At 39.6% G+C, this 19,697-nt stretch overlaps 1 protein-coding gene across 3 annotated transcripts in view; it reads left to right on the top strand.

Annotated features, from left to right (window-relative positions):
- Positions 1–19,697, top strand: part of SNTG1 (syntrophin gamma 1) — an 814,219-nt gene that overhangs the window by 604,003 nt on the left and 190,519 nt on the right. For 2 of the 3 annotated variants that reach the window (XM_074944402.1, XM_074944401.1), the window contains 2 exons: positions 2,340–2,383; positions 2,492–2,533. In XM_074944402.1, coding sequence (XP_074800503.1) covers positions 2,340–2,383; positions 2,492–2,533 — 86 coding nt within the window. Of the gene's footprint in view, positions 1–2,339; positions 2,384–2,491; positions 2,534–14,295; positions 14,427–19,697 lie in introns of those variants that run through there. The other variant, XM_074944403.1, reaches the window with a different exon arrangement.

Raw genomic sequence — 19,697 nt, 5'->3', positions numbered from 1 at the left:
TAGTCATTTCTTGTGAGAATGAATTAGACACCTGTCTCACTGCACACCAAATGACCAGAAGAGGATACACCACCTGCCAGCTAATTTTTAGCCAAGTGGTTGGAGCTCTCACCTGAGATATGGGAGTCTAAGGTTCAATTCCTCTTTCTGGTTGGTGGGGTGGGGCGGAGAAAGGAGTTGAATAGGGGCAAGCCTGGCTTATAGCACTGGTATTCTAGTCAGTCAGGTAAAAACTACAGTATCTTTATTGATTCTGCCCTTCCCCATTTTGAAAGGAAAAGGACAGAACAATAAATCATCAAGAGACATCCCAGAGGTTGTCAGCATTAATAATCTCACTCTCAGATCCTAGACCCAGTAACTGGCCCTACCTCCTTACCGGCTTTGTCCTTTCCTTTATCCCATTTATAATTCTATCCTGTTGCCTTAATGGACTAACCCGCTGCAGCTGCTGCAGTCATTCGTGGTCCTTGATAACACAAACTGGTTCCCAGGTGTGTGTATTTGGGTTACAATCACTCAGACCTATAAACTAAACTCAGAGGGAAAAGAGAGAACAAAACCCAGGCAGCTTCTTAAGGTATGTAATTACTTTCACACAGGTGTCCAATTTGGGATCATAAAAGGGCCCTGACTTTTCAGGAATGCTGAACATCCACCCTTTGAGTTCAATTCACATATGTGAAGCTCATCCCATGTCTGAGAAACAGTAGGCTCAGACCCTGAAACAGAAAAATTGAGGGGAAACGCCCAGTTCCATTGAAATCAATGACAGTTTAGCTGTTATCTTCAATGAAGTCAGGATCTTGCTCTTGGTGACTTGTTTTAAGCCTTTCTATGCTATGTCTAATCTGGTGATCAATTCTGCAAACATGCAGTGGAGTAGCATCATTTATATTAATAATGTTGCCAGCAGTGGCACTATTCATGTGAGTAAAAATACTTCTATACATACATGTTTGCAGGATTAACCCTTGGGTTGCAAACTCTTCTAGGTAAGGATTTTCTTTTATTTCTCTATAACGTGCCATACAAACAGATGGCATTGTATTATCATTCATTCCTTCTAAAGGTACGGACTAGTAAGTGGTTTGGGTTAATTATTAAATACAGAAAAAATAAAGTATCTATACAATGTATTTCTATTATACAATGTATTTACAGTCCAGCTCTGGTCTGGGATTTAAAAAAAAAACTAATCCTGTGCATTCTAGTACATGGTTACCGGTAGTTCATACCCTTTGGAATTAGAATTAAGAATACACATATTTGGTGATTTTGTTCTCTCTCCTTGTGTGTGTTTGTTTATTCAGGAGCGAAGGTTTAGAAAACAGTAATAATTATGGAAGGAATGAAGCAGTCTCTGACTGCCCTGAGTACAAACTACTAAAACATTATATTGGGATTAGGCAGACAACCCTTTGTCTAGAACGGTGTACAAGGTGTACACTGAAAAGATGTTTTCATCTTTGTATGGCTAAAAGAGTAAGACATTTCTTTCTAGTGTGACCTGGCTACCATTATTCTTGCATTTGCCACCTCAAGTCCAGACTACAAGCAGTAATACATTCTACATGCATGTTAAACTGGGCATCATAGAGGGAGCTGTGATCAAGAAAATCCTTCTGTGACCTACTTGGAACCCAGAGGCATTGGTTTATGATACATTTCTAGATGTCGTTTGCAGTGCTTGTTTTTACCATAAAAAGCGCTAAGTGGCTTGGGTCCCCATTACCTGAAGGCCCTCCTCTCTCAATATATAGATGCAGCTGAGATTGACAGAAATGCAAGACCTGGAGTTTGCTTGATTATATGCAAAGGGAAAGTAAAGTGTTTGAAAGTGATTTCTATAAGGATTGGTCTTTCTCTTCATGGTTCCTTGGAGCTTGGATATGTTAATCTTCCCCATTGCAAAGTCCGTCTTTTCTCAGTCATTGAGGGACCAATGCAACAGTTTATCTAGATTCAGCAAAACACTTAAACATCTGCTGAACTCAGGCTCTAAGGGAGGTTGGAGACCAAGAGATGGTCTGCTGGGAGTCTCCTGATAAGGCTGTACACAAAATCTTTCTCTCCCTCTCCCCTCCACTTTTCGGTAAACTCTATACATTGGTATTTGTAGTTAGAAATATTGGTGCAGTAAGAAATCTGAATCAAAACCATGTATTGATATATTTTAGGGTTTTTAAAATTTTCATTATTCGTTTTACATTTTCAGAGCTGACCCAAGCTGGGCATATACACTAGATAAATTGATAAAGTGTGTGTGTGTATGTCTTTTCAATATGCTGTACTGGACAAAATATCTAAGTGAAAAATATGCTCTCTGTTGTTTACAGCTGAACTCTCAGGTTTGCTCTTTATAGGAGATGGAATTCTACAGGTATGTAAAACTGTTAATGTTTGTTTAGAATTTTTTTTCCAGAAAAGTAAATTACAATCTGTATTTATGATATACAGAGTCAGTCTTGTCTTTCTTTCCCCTTAACAGATTAATGGAATTAATGTAAGAAAATGCAGGCATGAAGAAGTGGTGAGCTTGGATTCATTTTCTTAATCATTGGGGTTGTTAAGAACATTGACATTCAGTGCACCATCATTGCATTAAAGAGTCCTGTGGCACCTTATAGACTAACAGATGTATAAGGTGCCACAGGTCTCTTTGCCGCTTTTAGAGATCCAGACTAACACGGCTACCTCTCTGATACTTGACATCATTGCGTTTTTCATCATTACTCTTTCTTCACAGATCGGACTATGCCTCCTAGGTTGCCAAATGGCCCTGCCCTTAATACAATTCCTTCTCCATAGATTTTCTTTACTGCCCTCAAATCTGTTCTCCTCGAGTAGAGTTGGGCACTTTATTACTGGAAGTTTGGATGAACTTATTCCAAGCTTGCTCTGTCTGGCCGTCTCTATTAAACTTCATCAGTACTGTTGCTTTCTAGCTTTTCATTTCAGTTTGAAAAGCTTTGTCAATCACTCCAGATTGGCGGGAAGTATTCCAAGGAAGGTCATTCTTCTGTCTTTCCTCCTATGGATATCAGCTTTCAAAGAAGCCGTCCTTCTATTAAACCAATAGCTCTGGGGAAAAGCAGGACATTAAGGAGAAAAGACAGGCATATTGTGTATTTGAGAGACGTACAATGTCCTCTCTCATATCAAGACTGCCTTATAAAGTCTCCTATATTTTGGCTCCTAATCTATTTGCCAGTCCCCTTTGACCTCCACATTCAACTATAATGTAAGGAGTTTGGCTCCTCTAAGTCCTTTTAGAATGGGGAAATCTGTATTGTAGAGGGGAGATAAATATGATTATAAAAGAGTATACCTAAATTCAATTTAGATCCAGGGAATTTATAGGCAAAGTTTTACAATGTTGTTGTAATAAGGACATGTACAGAAGTTTAGTCTCTATCACAAATACAAAGAAGCATAAGTGCTGGAACTAGGGGTGCTAGGGGTTCTGCTGCACCCCCAGGCTTGAAGTGGTTTCCATCATATACAGGGTTTACAGTTTGGTTCAATGGCTCTCAGCACCCCCACTATACAAATTATTCCAGCACCTCTGCAAAGAAGATCTATACTCATTTAACAGCCTGGTACATTTTAAAACTATTGTGTTGTGGCGTATGGTAGGCTGTTGAAGATTTGCCATTGAAATGCAGACAGCATGGCAACAGACAAATTGAGATGAAGTTCTGATGAAACAGATTAGTGCCGTGTGAAAGATTAAACCATTCTACTAATGCCACTTGTCAGAGTGCACATTCACTTTTGGATTTGTGCTTGGGATTTGGGATGGAAATGATTCACCATCCTTCAGTATATAGCTTCCTCTAAGAAAGGCTTAATCATAACCGCTTTTGTGTACATAGGCCCTTATTTACTGTATTTTCCAGCTTCGGCCTTCCAATAGTGATCAGATTTTCATCTTTTCACGCGCTTTACTGTAATCATCATTTAAATTAATGTGGTAAATCCCTCAAGGGGATTGAAATGAATTATTGGAATTTCAAGAATGGAAAACAAGGGACTAGTAAAGGTGAGAACACTCACACATCCACACACAAAGAAACATTCAAACCTGTGGTGATGTGCTGCCAGTCATTTCTGTTCTGAGACTGTGATCCAGGTAGAGCTGCAGTTTAAGGAACATCTGATGGTATGTAAGTAGGATATAAAATGAAAGTTAAGCTGTGTTGGCTCCTGTTAACTTAACAACACTATCCCAGATTGATCTTTATTTCTCTCTCTCTTAGTAAACCTATATGTTTGGCCTTCACAGTATTTCTTTCCTGGAAAGTGTGTAAATATAACTTGTAAACAAATAACTGACATCTGAGCATTTTTAGTGGTGTTAAGAGATTACTTTATATGTCTGTTTTCAAACTTTTTACTACTTTGATAGCATATACAAATGAAAGAACCATGAAATAGTCTTCCATGCAAATAATCATATCCACAGCAATAGATGGTAAATAAACCTAGCTTAAGACCCATAAGATAAAGGAGGCATTTTGTCTTAGATGCAGCTTGAAGGCAAAATTGCTCCCGCGTTCCTCTTTTGCAATGGGGAAGGAGATACTACAGCTCTTTGGGGGTGCAAAATGTTCCCCACTTGTATCCTACCAGCTCTGCTGGCTGGGGAATAGAGGGAGTGGAGTCACTTGCTCATGAGGAAAAGTAGTAATGGAACCTGAACCACTTTTGTGCCCCCTCGAGCCCAGTCACAGCGACAGGGGTGGTCTGAGTAGGCCTACACTGTACAAGTTTGGTGGAGCTGAGGGCTTGCCGCTCTCTAACTGCCTGTGCAGCAGTGTAAGACCTCACCACAAGCTAATGGTATGACAATATGGTAATTTTGATTTCTATGTCTTAATAGCCGTTAAAATACTTTTTTAAAAAATAAACCAATATAATGATTATTCTGTGATGCTTCCAAGTGAAGCCAAACTTGAAAGATTCAAATATGTGTAAATAACAGCAAACAGCATTCTATATGTTTTCATTCATGTCATTTCTCCTTCCCTCTTTTTATTCATGAAAAGTTTCAGGCCTACCAAATCTTTTTGCAGGATGCTGATATGTTTTAAACAAGGGTCTCATCTACATATTTGAGCAGTGAATGAGCCTGTGCAGCACAGGGCGACAGGGGATGGTTCACTTGATGATTACCTGCTCTGTTCATTCCCTCTGAAGCACCTGGCATTGGCCATGTCAGAAGACAGGGTACTGGGCTAGATGGACCTGTGGTCTGACCCAGTATGGCCATTCTTATGTTATGTTCTTATATTGTGTTACGTCAATGATAAATTGTCCCTGGAATGTCACTGTGCTTTACTGATGATTACTAAATCATAAAAAATGATTTAACATGAACATTTTTATTAAACTGTTTAACCAAGTGAGTGCTGCCTTATGTAGTAGGTATAGATCTATTCATACTTTCTTAATAAACTTAGCTGGTCTCAGAGCCTTGGAGACAGAGGTCCTCTTTTGAGCAACAGAACTGGTACAGCATGCAGTGGGGCAAAGTTCATTCTGCCCCGCCAATGTGTCATAGTCTGAGCCTGGAGGGATCAACAGTAGAGGGGAGAGGTAGGGCTGTCCGGTGGTTAGACCACCAGCCTATGACTTGGTAGACCTGGGTTCAATTCCCTGCTTTTCCACACACTTCCTGTGTGATCTTGGGCAAGTCACTTAGGTCCAGATTTTGGAAGGAGTTTAGATGTTGTAGAACTTGGCCTTGCAATGCCTAACTGACTAAATCTCTGTTAAAAAATGAGATTTGGGCTCCTAAATTAGTTGGGCATTGCAATGCTGAGCTGCACTGCTTAAATACTTTTAAAAATCTGGACCTACGTTTCTGTGTGCCTTCAGCTCCCCATCTCTTAAATGAAGATAATAGCACTTCCTTACCTCACGAGGGTGCTGTGGGGGGTTCAAGTGGGGTGACGATGGATATTGATGCCTAAGATAGGTGTGAGAGGATGGTTCAGTCTTAATGATCTTTGAGGGTAAATATATATCCCATTGTGGAGGTTAAGTATGTATGACTTAAGCCAAAGACCTTTTGGTTTTAAGTGCATGGAAACTTTGGCATGTTCTCTGCACTGTGATGAATACATCTTTAGGAGTCTCCTCCACCTCGCATTGGTCCATATCAACATGGGAGGAGACTTATGGGAAGGAAATCTGTATGTAGAACACCTCATAGAGATCCCCCACATCATCTCTTCAGTTTGCCTCCTCACCTGCAGTAGCACCTGGTGCATTGTAGGAATTTTCTAAGATCATGGTGATCTTTCTACCCCTGACCTCCCCATTACTCCTTTTACCATCCACTTCTATATCAATTTGTTTAGTCTGGACTCTTTCAGGGCTGAAATTAGGGGTCATCAACACTGGCAGCCATCTAGGGTGCTGTGACACTCTCTGAGGTGCCCAGAAACAGCAGCCACTGTGTAACCTCTCTGTCTCAGCAGGAGAAAGCTTTGCTGGAGCTTCAGCTGTGTGTCAGCTCCCTCCCATGCCAGTATGTCCAGCTCACCAGCAAGCTCCTCAACACTCTGCCAGTGAGTGTTCAGTGAACCCCAGTTCCATAGTTCCCTGTAGTGGTCCAGTCCCTCTCACTGGACACTCACAGAAATTATTAAGTCCACTGTCCAAAGAAACAGTACACATGCATGAGCTTATTAACCCAACTGAGGATATATTATTTACCTTGATACACAGCACTGGGACAGTTTACAGTAAAACTAAGCATGAGTTTGTTAATAAAGAATAGAGATTTAATTGATATTGAGCAGAGATAATAGAAACAGAAATGGTGATGAATAAAAACTAAATAAAACACACTTTCTAGTGTCTAAAATTTAACAGATTACAATTCTTGTATCAGGTAATTTCTCATCTATAGTCAGTTCTCCACGTCCTCAAGCCACATAGTTGAGGGATCCACCCTTTCAGATTCCAAGAGTGCAGGTCCCATTTGTGCCTTACATGATGGATAACTCTGGGGTTCTCCTCCCCCCTTATTATAGTCCAGTAAATCTTTGAAATGTATATGTTTGAAGTGTATCCCCAGAATTTTTTTTTCTTCCCTCGTGCCTATGCTCCAGGATGTAGATGCCATCCTCTCTTCCTCACTCTCCTCTCAATTATCTTTTCCTGTGGACTGAGAGCTTGTCTACACTTAAAACACTATAGACAAGCTGCTGCAGCCGTGCCATTATGGCGCTTCAGTGTAGACACCACCTACACCAACAGGAGGGATTCACCCATTTGTGTAATTAATCCACCTCCCCGAGAGGTGGTAACTAGGTTGACAGAAGAATACTTCTATCAACGTAGCACTGTCTACATGGGGACTTAAGTCAGCTTAACTAAGGGGATTTTTCCACACCCCTGACTGCCATAGTTAAACTGACCTAATTTTCTAGTGTAGACCAGACCTCAAATGCAAATAAACTTCCATTGTCTCTGGCATCACTTTACTCAATTTACAATGGAGACACAGGCAAACAGGCAGAACAAATTTCCTTTGTCTACGACAAACTTGTTCATCAAATGCCTCCACCATGCATTTTAAGAACATATTATCAGCATTCATACATAACTCTTCGTACACATCACACAATGATATTGATGACGAATAGGTCACCAGTTTTTATACAATATCTGACAAGACACTGTTTGGCTAAATATTCTGACAATAGCATGTTGGGTGTGCCCGTTGCCAGCTTGCATAAAGGGGCAGTTAGGATCACAAAGGTGCCTAACTTTTAGGGGTAGCTCCTGGCTGGATGTCTCTTTCCTGCAACACACTACCAGCTGGAACACTGCTGGTGCATATGCTTGTCCTTTTAAGGGCCCCATACCGTACCACTGGGGCAGCAGCGGCCATGATTGGGAGCCACAAATGGAGTTCTGGATACTCCATCCAAGATAGCTGCAGACAGTTTTCCTTTGAGAGTACTGCAAATGTAGCATTGGCAGCCAGAGCTGTAAACAGCCATCCCAGCATGACTCTAGCCTGGCCCACTCACCCAATCCCCGCTAGTCAAGGCAGATTTGGGAAGAGGGGCTTCTGTCCTGCACTCCTCCCCTGGAACCATCAGGTAGTAGTGACATACGGTCCTGAAGTGGTTAGTGCCAGCTATGCCCCATACCTTGCAGAGAGTCCGCTGCTGGATCTGCTTTGCAGGAGGTAGGTTGGGATTGCAGTGGCATGGGGCTAACTGAGCCCGTTTCACGTGGAAAGAGGAGTCTAGATGGGACAATATGGGTCATTGAAGTCCACAGCAAGACTCCTCTTGACTTCGGCAACAACAAGATTGGACCGTTAATCCTTGGCCTCTGTGTTGACACTATAAATAAAAAGAAAAGGAGTACTTATGGCACCTTAGAGACTAACCAATTTATTTGAGCATAAGCTTTCGTGAGCTACAGCTCACTTCATCAAAAGCTTATGCTCAAATAAATTTGTTAGTCTCTAACGTGCCACAAGTACTCCTTTTCTTTTTGCGATTACACACTAACACGGCTGCTACTCTGAAACTATAAATAAAGGATATTAATGATTGCCAACAGTGATGGTGGTTTCTGTGATGTGGCTACGCTGGAAATGGATTAAGACAATCCATTTGTTTCCATAAACAGCCATTATTCTGCTTTCTAACAAACGCATTTCTTTCCTTTGATACTTTTGACATACTTTCTACATTTGTATTAGCATACTGCCAATGAGCCCCAGTCGCGGATCAGCACCCCATTGTCCTAGGTGCTGTACAAACATAGAACAAAAAGATGGTTCCTGCTCCAATGAGCTTACTTTATATTAGATTGTGTGTGCTTTGCTTTGACTTTGTAAGAGTCAAATCCTCTTTGAGGCTGAGCATTTCACAATTCTCATAGTAGTTAATAGGAGTTTCCGAGTGTTTATCTCCTCTAGGGATTTGGTCATAATTTAGGAGGGTTTTTTTCCCTAGGAGAGACAAATGGCTTATTGTTCCTCCTCACATACTTTATTCACTATTGGAAATTAGAGCTGGAACTGGCTTTTATTGAAATACAACAAACATCCTTCAAAGTCTCATTTAGAGGTAAGCAAGTGAGCAGAATTTTGTTTCAGGTACTATTTTTCATTTTCCCTCTTGTCCAAATTCCACCTTGAATTTTTGTTATGCCAGAATCTAAAATATATCAGAACTATAAGTTATTAGTAAATTCTAGGGTCTTGTCTACACTGTGAGCTACTGCACAGCAAGCCAGAGTGTGAATCTACAGCACACTAATTTGCCATGCATCAGCTCGCCATGTGGACACTGCTACAACACAGTGAAAGTCCTGAGCTGCTTAAAACAGTGATCATATAGGACGTTAGTGGACAGCATGTTGTGCACTGTAGATTCACAACCTGGCTTGCCGCACACTAAATCCCTGTATCGTCAAGCCCTAAAATAAGTTACACAACTGTCTATGTGATTTTTTTTTATTTGCAGATATCAATCTGAATCCCAAAATGATCTCTCATTCTGTGAGTCCATGTAGTACAGTACCATAGGATTGGCATTTATGCAGAAGTTTGGGGGGGGGGGAATAGCTTCATGCCCTTAGTTGACCCCAGACAAAGACTTTTTATGTGAACATTAAAATGATCATCATTCAGTCCAGATTTGATTGGAACAGTATACATAAAAGAGAATGTGCAAATGCTGAATACACCAGATGTGCTTAAGGATAAGTGACAGCGACATAAAACTATTTTGTTTAGGATGTTGCTTTTTGTATTTTCTGAAGCTTGTTGTGAGATGAAATCTCTGCCTAATATGCCAAAAAGGCAGAAAAATAATAATAAAATGTACCATAATAGAATTAGAATTTTCTCCTTTTTCTTTTTTTTTTTTTTTTTTGGTATTATTATTATGTGTTGGGAAGGAAAAGTTCAATTCCTACCCAGGATAAAGAGAGTTCTGTGTAACTTCTAGAGGGGAAGGTGGTGATATGCTGCAATTAGGACTACAGTTTGATGTGCTATTTTAGTGCCTAGGCACTACACGAACAATTGCTGGAAACATTTCAATGATACATGGATAATTAAAGAATCTCACCATGCATGTAAAAAGAAATGGTCAACATCCACTTGCCCAAAAAACAAAACAAAGAAAAAGAAACATGAATGCAAATCTGTACACATGGATACTTTGCATGCACAATTACACATTTGCATATTGATCTGCAGTCATGTGAATAGGGTGTGTATGCTTATTTATTTTTACACTTGGCCCTCATCCTCTTTTATTATCTCTGTTAAAAATGCAGTTAGAAAATCCTTCTAAACCAATTTGACCAGTATGCAAAAACAAATCTTCTTAGACATTCCTATTCCTATTCCTTCTTAGACATTCCTGTTCCTTAGGCATTTCTGTTCCCCCCTCACCACTGCCAGTCCTATAGCATGTGTTATAGCGTTTGCTATTATCCTTTTTCTGTTGTTCAATGCTGGAGTGCAGTCAGTGCCATTACATCACTAGCACAAATGGGACATACGGGATCCATGACATGCATCTTGAACCTGGTTTGTAATGTATGTGACGATTAAAACATTGCTATGTTAATCTTTTAAAATTGTCACTCTGTATATATCACTGCTCCCCAAGACATCTAGATGTCTTGAATCAAAGGACACCATAATGTAGGCGGTTAAGGCAAGGACCTAGGATTCAAGCCTCTGGAGTCCTAATCCTGACTGCCACTTGACTCTCTCACTGTGTTACTTTGGACTAGTCACTCAACCCTTCTTTGTCTTCCACATGAAAAAGGGAGTAATATTTCCTTACCTGATGGAGGTGTTATGATCAATAATTAAAGTTTGTAAAGATCTTAGAGCCTGGATAAAAGTGTAAACTATTATTATCCAAGGGAGAGATTTGGAAGGTGGTAGGACAATTCAGTATGCTTGTACATCTAATGCAAATCTAGACAAGACCATGTTCAGACACACTAGCTTCCGCTGCCATTGTGCCAAGTACTGTATCAATTAAAACGAGAGTTCCACATGTCAATATAGGTGTTTTGACTTCATAGCCTGTAGTGGTTCCAAGGTTGCAAGGCAATTGTTGTCTATTGTTAGAATCATTCTTATTTTGTGTGTTGTTGGTTACAAAGTAGCAAATACAGGTTTTGAAATGAAGCCCATATGTTGAAAGTTCTTATCTGATTTTGTTTGGTTGGGTTTTTTAAAAACAGTGAGTTAGTGTGTGCTGTTTAAATAAACAAAATGTAATTCTTCCTCTGTCTCGGTAACCGCTTTCCACAACCATTATTTGGAGAACAATTGTCATGTAGTGGTTAAGGCGCGGGACTGGGAGTCCAGAGATCTGGATTCCATTTCCAGATTTGACTTGTTGAGTGTTTTGCCTTAGCCATATCCTGTTTCCTTTCTGTCTTCATTTCGTTGTCTGCAAAGTGGAGATAACACTGACCTTATGGGACTGTTGTGAGGCTTCATTAGGATTGTTTGTAAAGTGTTTCGAGAGCATCTAATGGAAAAGGTCTCTGTGAATCACCTATGATTCATGTGTTATATGACCATGGTGATGACAACACTTTTTAAGTACAGAATAACCATCTTTCACTATTATGGTGTTGATCTCTATGCTATATTGCATAGGTTGTATCATATAATGATATATTACCCTTTTCCCAATTTGATAAAATTAGACATGAATTCGAAGACCTAATGTATGTTGGTATTCTGTAATCAGAACATTAATAAGCCCCAAATTTATAATTGAAAATAAAAGTACTTCTAAGTTATACTCCAAAAGATATGTATTCACAAGTAGCTAAATAACTCCTCCCCACCCCCCAGCTCTTCTTTTCTATGCTGCCACCACCTCAACTTATTTGCACGACCAATATATTTACAGTGTATTTAGTACATGGTATTTGAAATGAATCATAATCTGCTAAATGTTTCATAATTATCTGAAATGAGTGTACGTAGACTGGCAAGGATACAAACTGTTGTAAATAATTTGCCATATTATTCTATGTTGTATACATTGTTTTTAGACAATCATTCATACTGGGATGATTCATTCTGCAGCTGTAATCTTGCATGTGTGTCTTTGACTCTTTTTTTAAAAAAATCCAATCTACCTATGGTGTGTAAATTGTCATTTTAACTAATCTTGTGCCAATCTCAGGTAAAGTCTGATATTCATTCATTGCTTTCATTGATTCTGTAGAGTTAAAATACATTAATCAGCATTACATGTTTTCATAATTTATATTTATTTTATTCTCCCCCCCTCAAAATATGTGTAGTTAAACAAGAGTTGTGTTACTGAGAATCCATCTGTTTCACTACTTGGCAGTCCATTTAACAACCTCTAATATAAGAAACTTGTTCATCGTGAATTGGATTGAGTGAAACAGAAGCAATGAGACATACACTAGGAATAGCCTTCCAAGGGAAGCAGTGGGAGCAAAAGACGTATCTGGCTTTAAGATTACACTTGATAAGTTTATGGAGGAGATGGTATGATGGGATAACATGATTTTGGTAATTAATTGATCTTTAAATATTCATGGTAAATAGGCCCAATGGCCTGTGATGGGCTGTTAGATGGGGTGGGATCTGAGTTACTACAGAAAATTCTTTCCTGGGTATCTGGCTGGTGAATCTTGTCCATATGCTCAGGGTTCAGCTGATCACCATATTTGGGGTCGGGAAGGAATTTTCCTCCAGGGCAGATTGGAAGAGGCCCTGGAGGTTTTTTGCCTTCCTCTGTAGCATGGGGCCCGGGTCACTTGCTGGAGGATTCTCTGCTCCTAGAAGTCTTTAAACCATGATTTGAGGACTTTAGTAGCTCAGACATAGGTGAGAGGTTTTTCGCAGGAGTGGGTGGGTGAGATTCTGTGGCCTGCGTTGTGCAGGAGGTCAGACTAGATGATCATAATGGTCCCTTCTGACCTTAATATCTATGAATCTACTAATAAAATTGTTTCTTCATTGATTAGCTTGGAAAATATCTTCAAGGATTAAAATGATTGTTTGCATTTAATGCTCAGAAAAGTGAGGATCAGAGAGTAGGAGCTAAAGTGAAGCCTGATGTGAGCAGGTAGCATACCGTATTATTCAAGAAGTTTTGTCATTGCTCTCCTGCCCCATTTTGATATACAACTTCATTACTTTGGAGTCTGGTGGCACCTTAAAGACTAACAGATTTATTTGGGCATAAGCTTTCAGGTAAAAAACCCACTTCTTGAGATCTGAAGTGGGTTTTTTACCCATGAAAGCTTATGCCCAAATAAATCTGTTGGTCTTTAAGGTGCCACCAGACTCCTCATTGTTTTTGTGGATACAGACTAACACAGCTACCCCTCTGATACTTCATTACTTTATTACTGTTCAACTTTATTACTGAGCTTCTCTTGAGCAGACTGATCACTGATTGGTTTGTTGGTTTTGTAGCGTAGCCTGCCTTATCTACACTACAAGTGTAGACCACTTTGCTTGTGACCTGGTTTACATTGATATACTATTTTCTCTACAGTTTCCTTTTGTTCCCACAAGGAATCAACATGAGTAGTTTTTCCAAAACATTTTTGCAAGATATCACTTTGTAAATACAGAGCTGTATTTGATTTGACTTTGGGCTAGAGACTCCATGTTTATTTGCTTTGAAAAGTGCTATGCATAACTGTAGTGCCATACAAGTAAAAATAAGAATATGCATAAAGAGCACCAAACCTCAGTTACCCTAAAACTGCAAATGTGTGGCTTATATTTGAAAATACACAGCCACCTCTGTGTTGTTAACTTGAAATAAACACACCATAATAACCCATTGGAACTGGACACATGGACACAAACAAGCATTATCAGCATTTGGCACCACGTCCAGTGAACAGAAAGAAGAACAAATCAAGGTATAAAAGCATTTTGCAGATTGAAATGAAAACAAGTGTGGGAAGGGGAAAAATCTTTTAATGATCTCTTAGAAACCATGTCTACGTGAAGCAATTTACATGTACACTGGTCACCAGCAAAAAGTTAACATTTACAAATACTCACCACACAGCAGTATCTGAGATACAATGACTGTTGTTCCTCTAACTGGAAACTGTGTGGCATATTATACTTCTGCATGGTGATTGTTAGTAAATGGGCAATTGTTCTGGCCACAATTAATTCAGAAGGGCACAGGGAGGGAGTACTTACACCTGAAAGTTCTTTAGGTCTTTTTTTTTTCTCTACAATGGGTCTTTGTCTTTTGACAGTTTGTTCGGTGGAGGAGGAAGAGGAAAGGAGAATGGACCCTATGTATTTTTCAATAGTATCCAGTGTTGGACTGTTCCAGACAGATACATGGAGGTTTCCAGAAGGCCCACCCCATACTTCTCAACCACTAGTATGGTATAGTATGGTACTGGTGTATTGGTATCAGTATGTCAACACTGGTCTCTTAGTACCTATTTTCCAGATGTGTACCCTTCTTCCACTCTAACCCTGATAGCTCTGGTGTTTCTTTATACAAGTTTAAAAGCTAGCACTTTCTGTTCTACATGAGGTGTTTGTTTTTCAAGGAAGGGCCCAGTGGAACTGGATGCAGTAGTAAAAGATTCATGGATAGTAGGTGAAATGCTGGTAGAAACAGGATGGTCCTCTCATTTAATGTTTACTAATGATGCCCATTTTGTAAAACTTCTGGTACAGAGTCCTGCTGCAGTTTCTGTGACCATTGCCTTTTCATATTGTTACTGTTTTTCTCTGATAAATATTTGAGACTAATAGCCTATGGAAATAGGCTAGAGACAGAAGATTTCAATGAGAAAACACTACCCCCAAGACAACAAAACATGTTGTTTAGTAAACTACAGTCCTATATTACTTTATATGCCCCGGCTGAGTCAACAAAGACATTGATACATAAGACAACAACAGTCGTCATCAGATAGACACCAGAAAGCAAATACCTAAATGATAAATTTCCATAAATAACAGCATGTTGGTGTGTGTTTGAAAACAATATGCACACTTTTGGAATCATTGCAAAATGTTGTTCTGAATTTAAACACCTTTTACATAATTAATCTCAATATAGTGCATTCGTATACTGCAAGCTTCTACAGACACATTGAGTAAAAAATACACTTACCACATCTCTCTTACCTACTCAAGTTCTTGTACAAATATTTACATAAATAAATATCTAATATAAAATTTGCTGTGTTCATTATATTACTTCTGCATTATCACTATCTGAGAGAGAGAGTTATAGAATAAAGCATGTGTACAGAACCTTTCTTCCTGAAGCATCCAAAAATTTTACAAAGTCATAGAATATCAGGGTTGGAAGGGACCTCAGGAGGTCATCTAGTCCACCCCCCTGCTCAAAGCAGGACCAATCCCCAAGTTTTGCCCCAGATCCCTAAATGGCCTCCTCTAGGATTGAACTCACAATCCTGGGTTTAGCAGGCCAGCACTCAAACCACTGAGCTATCCCTCTCCCATGGAGGCATCATTCCATCCGTCATTGAATACAGGCATCTCTGAGGTAAAATGGATCAACGATTTACCATTCCAAGAAACATCATAAAAGATTTAGGACAGGGAGATCATACCTTTCCCAAATGAAATGGGGGGGGGGCAAGATGAGGAGGGGCTTTAGAATTTGTCCAGGATGTGGTAAAATCCTACTTTTACAAATGCTAAGGACATTAATGACACAGCAGTCAAATCTTAGGTTTGCATCTCATCCAAAATATGGTGCCTTCAATAATATAGTTCATCTTGGAGTCATGAATTAGTTCAATAATGACTCAAAGGGAAAAGTCAGTTTCTTGAATTGCCAGCATCAATTGCCTAATATCTAGGTGTCCTTTGGAGTTCTCATATCAAGTAGCATCTCAACCTGACCTTGCTTAGCTTGTCAGATCTCACAAGGTATGTCAATACAAGGTGATCCTTGGGATCTCTGGACAAATTGGAGGATTGGGCCAAAAGAAACCTGATGAGGTTCAATAAGGATAAATGCAGGGTCCTGCACTTAGGACGGAAGAACCCAATGCACAGCTACAGACTAGGGACCGAATGGCTAGGCATCAGTTCTGCGGAAAAGGACCTAGGGGTTACAGTGGACGAGAAGCTGGAATGAGTCAGCAGTGTGCCCTTGTTGCCAAGAAGGCCAATGGCATTTTGGGATGTATAAGTAGGGGCATAGCGAGCAGATCGAGGGACGTGATCGTTCCCCTCTATTCGACATTGGTGAGGCCTCATCTGGAGTACTGTGTCCAGTTTTGGGCCCCACACTACAAGAAGGATGTGGATAAATTGGAGAGAGTCCAGCGAAGGGCAACAAAAATGATTAGGGGTCTGGAACACATGACTTATGAGGAGAGGCTGAGGGAACTGGGATTGTTTAGTCTGCAGAAGAGAAGAATGAGGGGGGATTTGATAGCTGCTTTCAACTACCTGAGAGGTGGTTCCAAAGAGGATGGTTCTAGACTACTCTCAGTGGTAGAAGATGACAGGACAAGGAGTAATGGTCTCAAGTTGCAGTGGGGGAGGTTTAGGTTGGATATTAGGAAAAACATTTTCACTAGGAGGGTGGTGAAACACTGGAATGCGTTACCTAGGGAGGTGGTAGAATCTCCTTCCTTGGAAGTTTTTAAGGTCAGGCTTGACAAAGCCCTGGCTGGGATGATTTAATTGGGGATTGGTCCTGCTTTGAGCAGGGGGTTGGACTAGATGACCTCCTGAGGTCCCTTCCAACCCTGATATTCTATGATTCTATGATTCTATGATCTCAGATTCAGCAAAGCAGTTAAGTATGTGCTTAAAGTTATGCATGTGAAGTACTTTGCTGAATTGGGGTCTTTTAGTGCTTTGGACATTTTGTTCTTTTTTCATATTTGCAATCTACTTCAACTAGATGCAGCACAATTATTCATCTGTGCCTGAAATGTTGCCATCATACAGAGTGGCAGTAAAGGGTATTTACATGGCTTTCAGGTGACAATATAGTTCTTTTGTCATTTGACCACATCTACTGCAGAACTAAAATGCTTTTCTCAACAGAGATTAGAGCTTGGGCATCTTAAATAAGTGGAGGTAGCTCCAAGTATTGATCTAAAGCAGGGTTTCCCAAACTTGGTTCACAACTTTTTCAGGGTAAGCCCCTGGTGGGCCGTGAAATGCTTTGTTTACCTGAACGTCCGCAGGCAAGGCTGCTCGCAGCTCCCAGTGGCCGCGGTTCACCATTCCCGGCCAACGGGAACTGTGGGAAGTGGTGGTGCTCAGCTTAAAAAAGCGTCTTGTGGCCCGCCAGGGGTTTACCCTGAACAAGTCGCAAACCAAGTTTGGGAACCCCTGATCTAAAGTATTGCTTCAAACACAAGATTGTCAAAAGATTATGCTTTATGTAAGGTGAAGTTCTAATAACATTTAGAGCTGAGCAATAGTAAAAGACTTGTCTGTACATTTTGATTCAAATTTGAAAATGGATTTTGATTTCAACCTCTTTAATGATCTTATATTCACTTTCCATAAATATGTATGTCCGGGGTTCTCAAACTGGGGGTTGGGACCCCTCAGGTGGTCGCGAGGTTATTACATGAGGGGTCGCGAGTTGTCAGCCTCCACCCTAAACCCTGCTTTGACTCCAGCATTTATAATGGTGTTAAATATATTTTAAAGTGTTTTTCGTTTATAAGGGGGGTCGCACTCAGAGGCTTGGTATGTGAAAGGGGTCACCAGTACAATAGTTTGAGAACAACTGATGTATGTGCTCATACTTAATTAGTGCAAACTCTCATGAAAAGTAAATGTTGAGCTCATATTTCCCAAAAGCAATTTTCACATTGGAGGCTTTACATTTTAATATTCAATATGCTCTGTATGTGACCCCAGTCCTACAATGGGAGTTTAGCATGGGCAAGCCCTTATGTCTTCATGGATCTTTTTTAGCATCAGGGTGTTAGCTTAGTTCCACAAATCTTTCAGACAAAATTTCAAGAAAGTCCTCAAGCATGTTCTGAAGTCCCTTCCTATTCAAACAGCACTTAGGAGCATGTTAGTTTCCTAATTCAGAGCTTCAAATAGGAACAGAAATAATGTTATGTGGTTCATGTAACAAACCAATACGTGCACATTTTGAATATTCCTTATGACTTCCTCAGAAACCATGTGCAGAACAAAAATTATTCACTTAATAGATTTGCTGAATAATTTCAAATAGAACTCCAGTCCCGAAAGGTGCTGTGCACTAGCCCTGATCCAGCAAAACACATAATTGTACCCATAATCTGAAGCATGTGAGTAGTCCTGTTGATTTTATGGGACTACTCACAGTTTTAAATTAAATGGGTGCTTAAGTACTTTGCTGAGTCAGTGTTAGAGAGCTCAGACCTTGCAAGGTCAAGCCCATAATGAATAAACTAGAATTTAGTCATCTCTAATTTAGTTATTATTATTATTTATTATTTATTATTTGTTGCAAATTATTAATCAAATACAATGTTTGATTTGAATTATTTCCTCAAAATAGCTGTCCCACATGTTATCTGGAGCACTTGCCCTTTTAGAAATTTTAGTCCTACTTCAATGACTGCTGGTTATCCTTAGTCACTATTAGAAAATGGTTTATTTTTCCCCACGGAAAATTTCGACTTTTTGTTGAAAACTTTAAAACTTTTAGCCAAAAACTGAAAAATGATTGGTATTCAGTATAAAATTATATTTTTTCAGTTTGTCATTTAATTGAAAACACACATTTCTGTTAGAAAAGACTTCTGATGGTAAAATTTTCAATCAGCTCTAGTCACTACCCATTTCTATCATGACATTAATTGGTGCTACAGAAATCCTACAGCCATATATGGTACAACTACTATGGAGATTCTGTGGAGCGGTAGCTGGAATATATACATGATGAGCAGCAGTACCACAACTTAACTAGCCTACTTATGGGTTTAGGCTTTTCTTTCTTCTGAGTCTTGTATGATACCCTTTCTCTGGCATAACCACTTATGTCTCTATGATCATTTCCCCATATTTCCTGACTGATAGTTGAAAAAACAAAAGTTAAGAACTACAATGGCTTTTGAAGAGACATGCCATCACATTTTCCCCAATCCAAGCACTTTTCAGACTCTCTGCTCCTCATAAAAGATTCTAACAATGTAATTAATATTGTCTCTTTTAAATTTCTCAGTCACCGCCAACTTTTCATCACTGGTCATATGACCAAGTAAGTTCAGGGTATGGCTAAGGCCTAAGTCATTATTTAGCTTTCACTCATTTTCTTCACCTAATACTTTAATAGCTTGCTGAGTGAGATAACTGAGCCTAATGATACTTTCAATACTGACTATTTTAGTGGCAGCTAGAGGGTTTCAAGATCAGCATACTGTATTATTTTGCTTTTGGTTACAACTTTGTAGTCAAGAACATATTTAACCATGCAATAGGAAAGTTCCTTTTGGTATGTATGAACATATATCCTAAATTCATTGGATTTTGGATCTTTTGTTTTCTGTTAGTGGCCTAAATGAGTGCAAGTCTTGCTGACATTCCCAACAGGGTTGTCACCTGCATTCACTGTCAAGAAAATGTGTATGATTGAACTAAGATAGGTTCTCAAACTGTGGTCTGTTGACCATTGGCAATCTGCTGAGCAGTT

This window comes from Natator depressus, chromosome 2, assembly GCF_965152275.1.
Source record: "Natator depressus isolate rNatDep1 chromosome 2, rNatDep2.hap1, whole genome shotgun sequence".
Taxonomy (NCBI): Eukaryota; Metazoa; Chordata; order Testudines; family Cheloniidae; genus Natator; species Natator depressus.
Note: the sequence above shows the minus strand (reverse complement) of the source record. Positions and strands in the feature narration are given on the sequence as shown.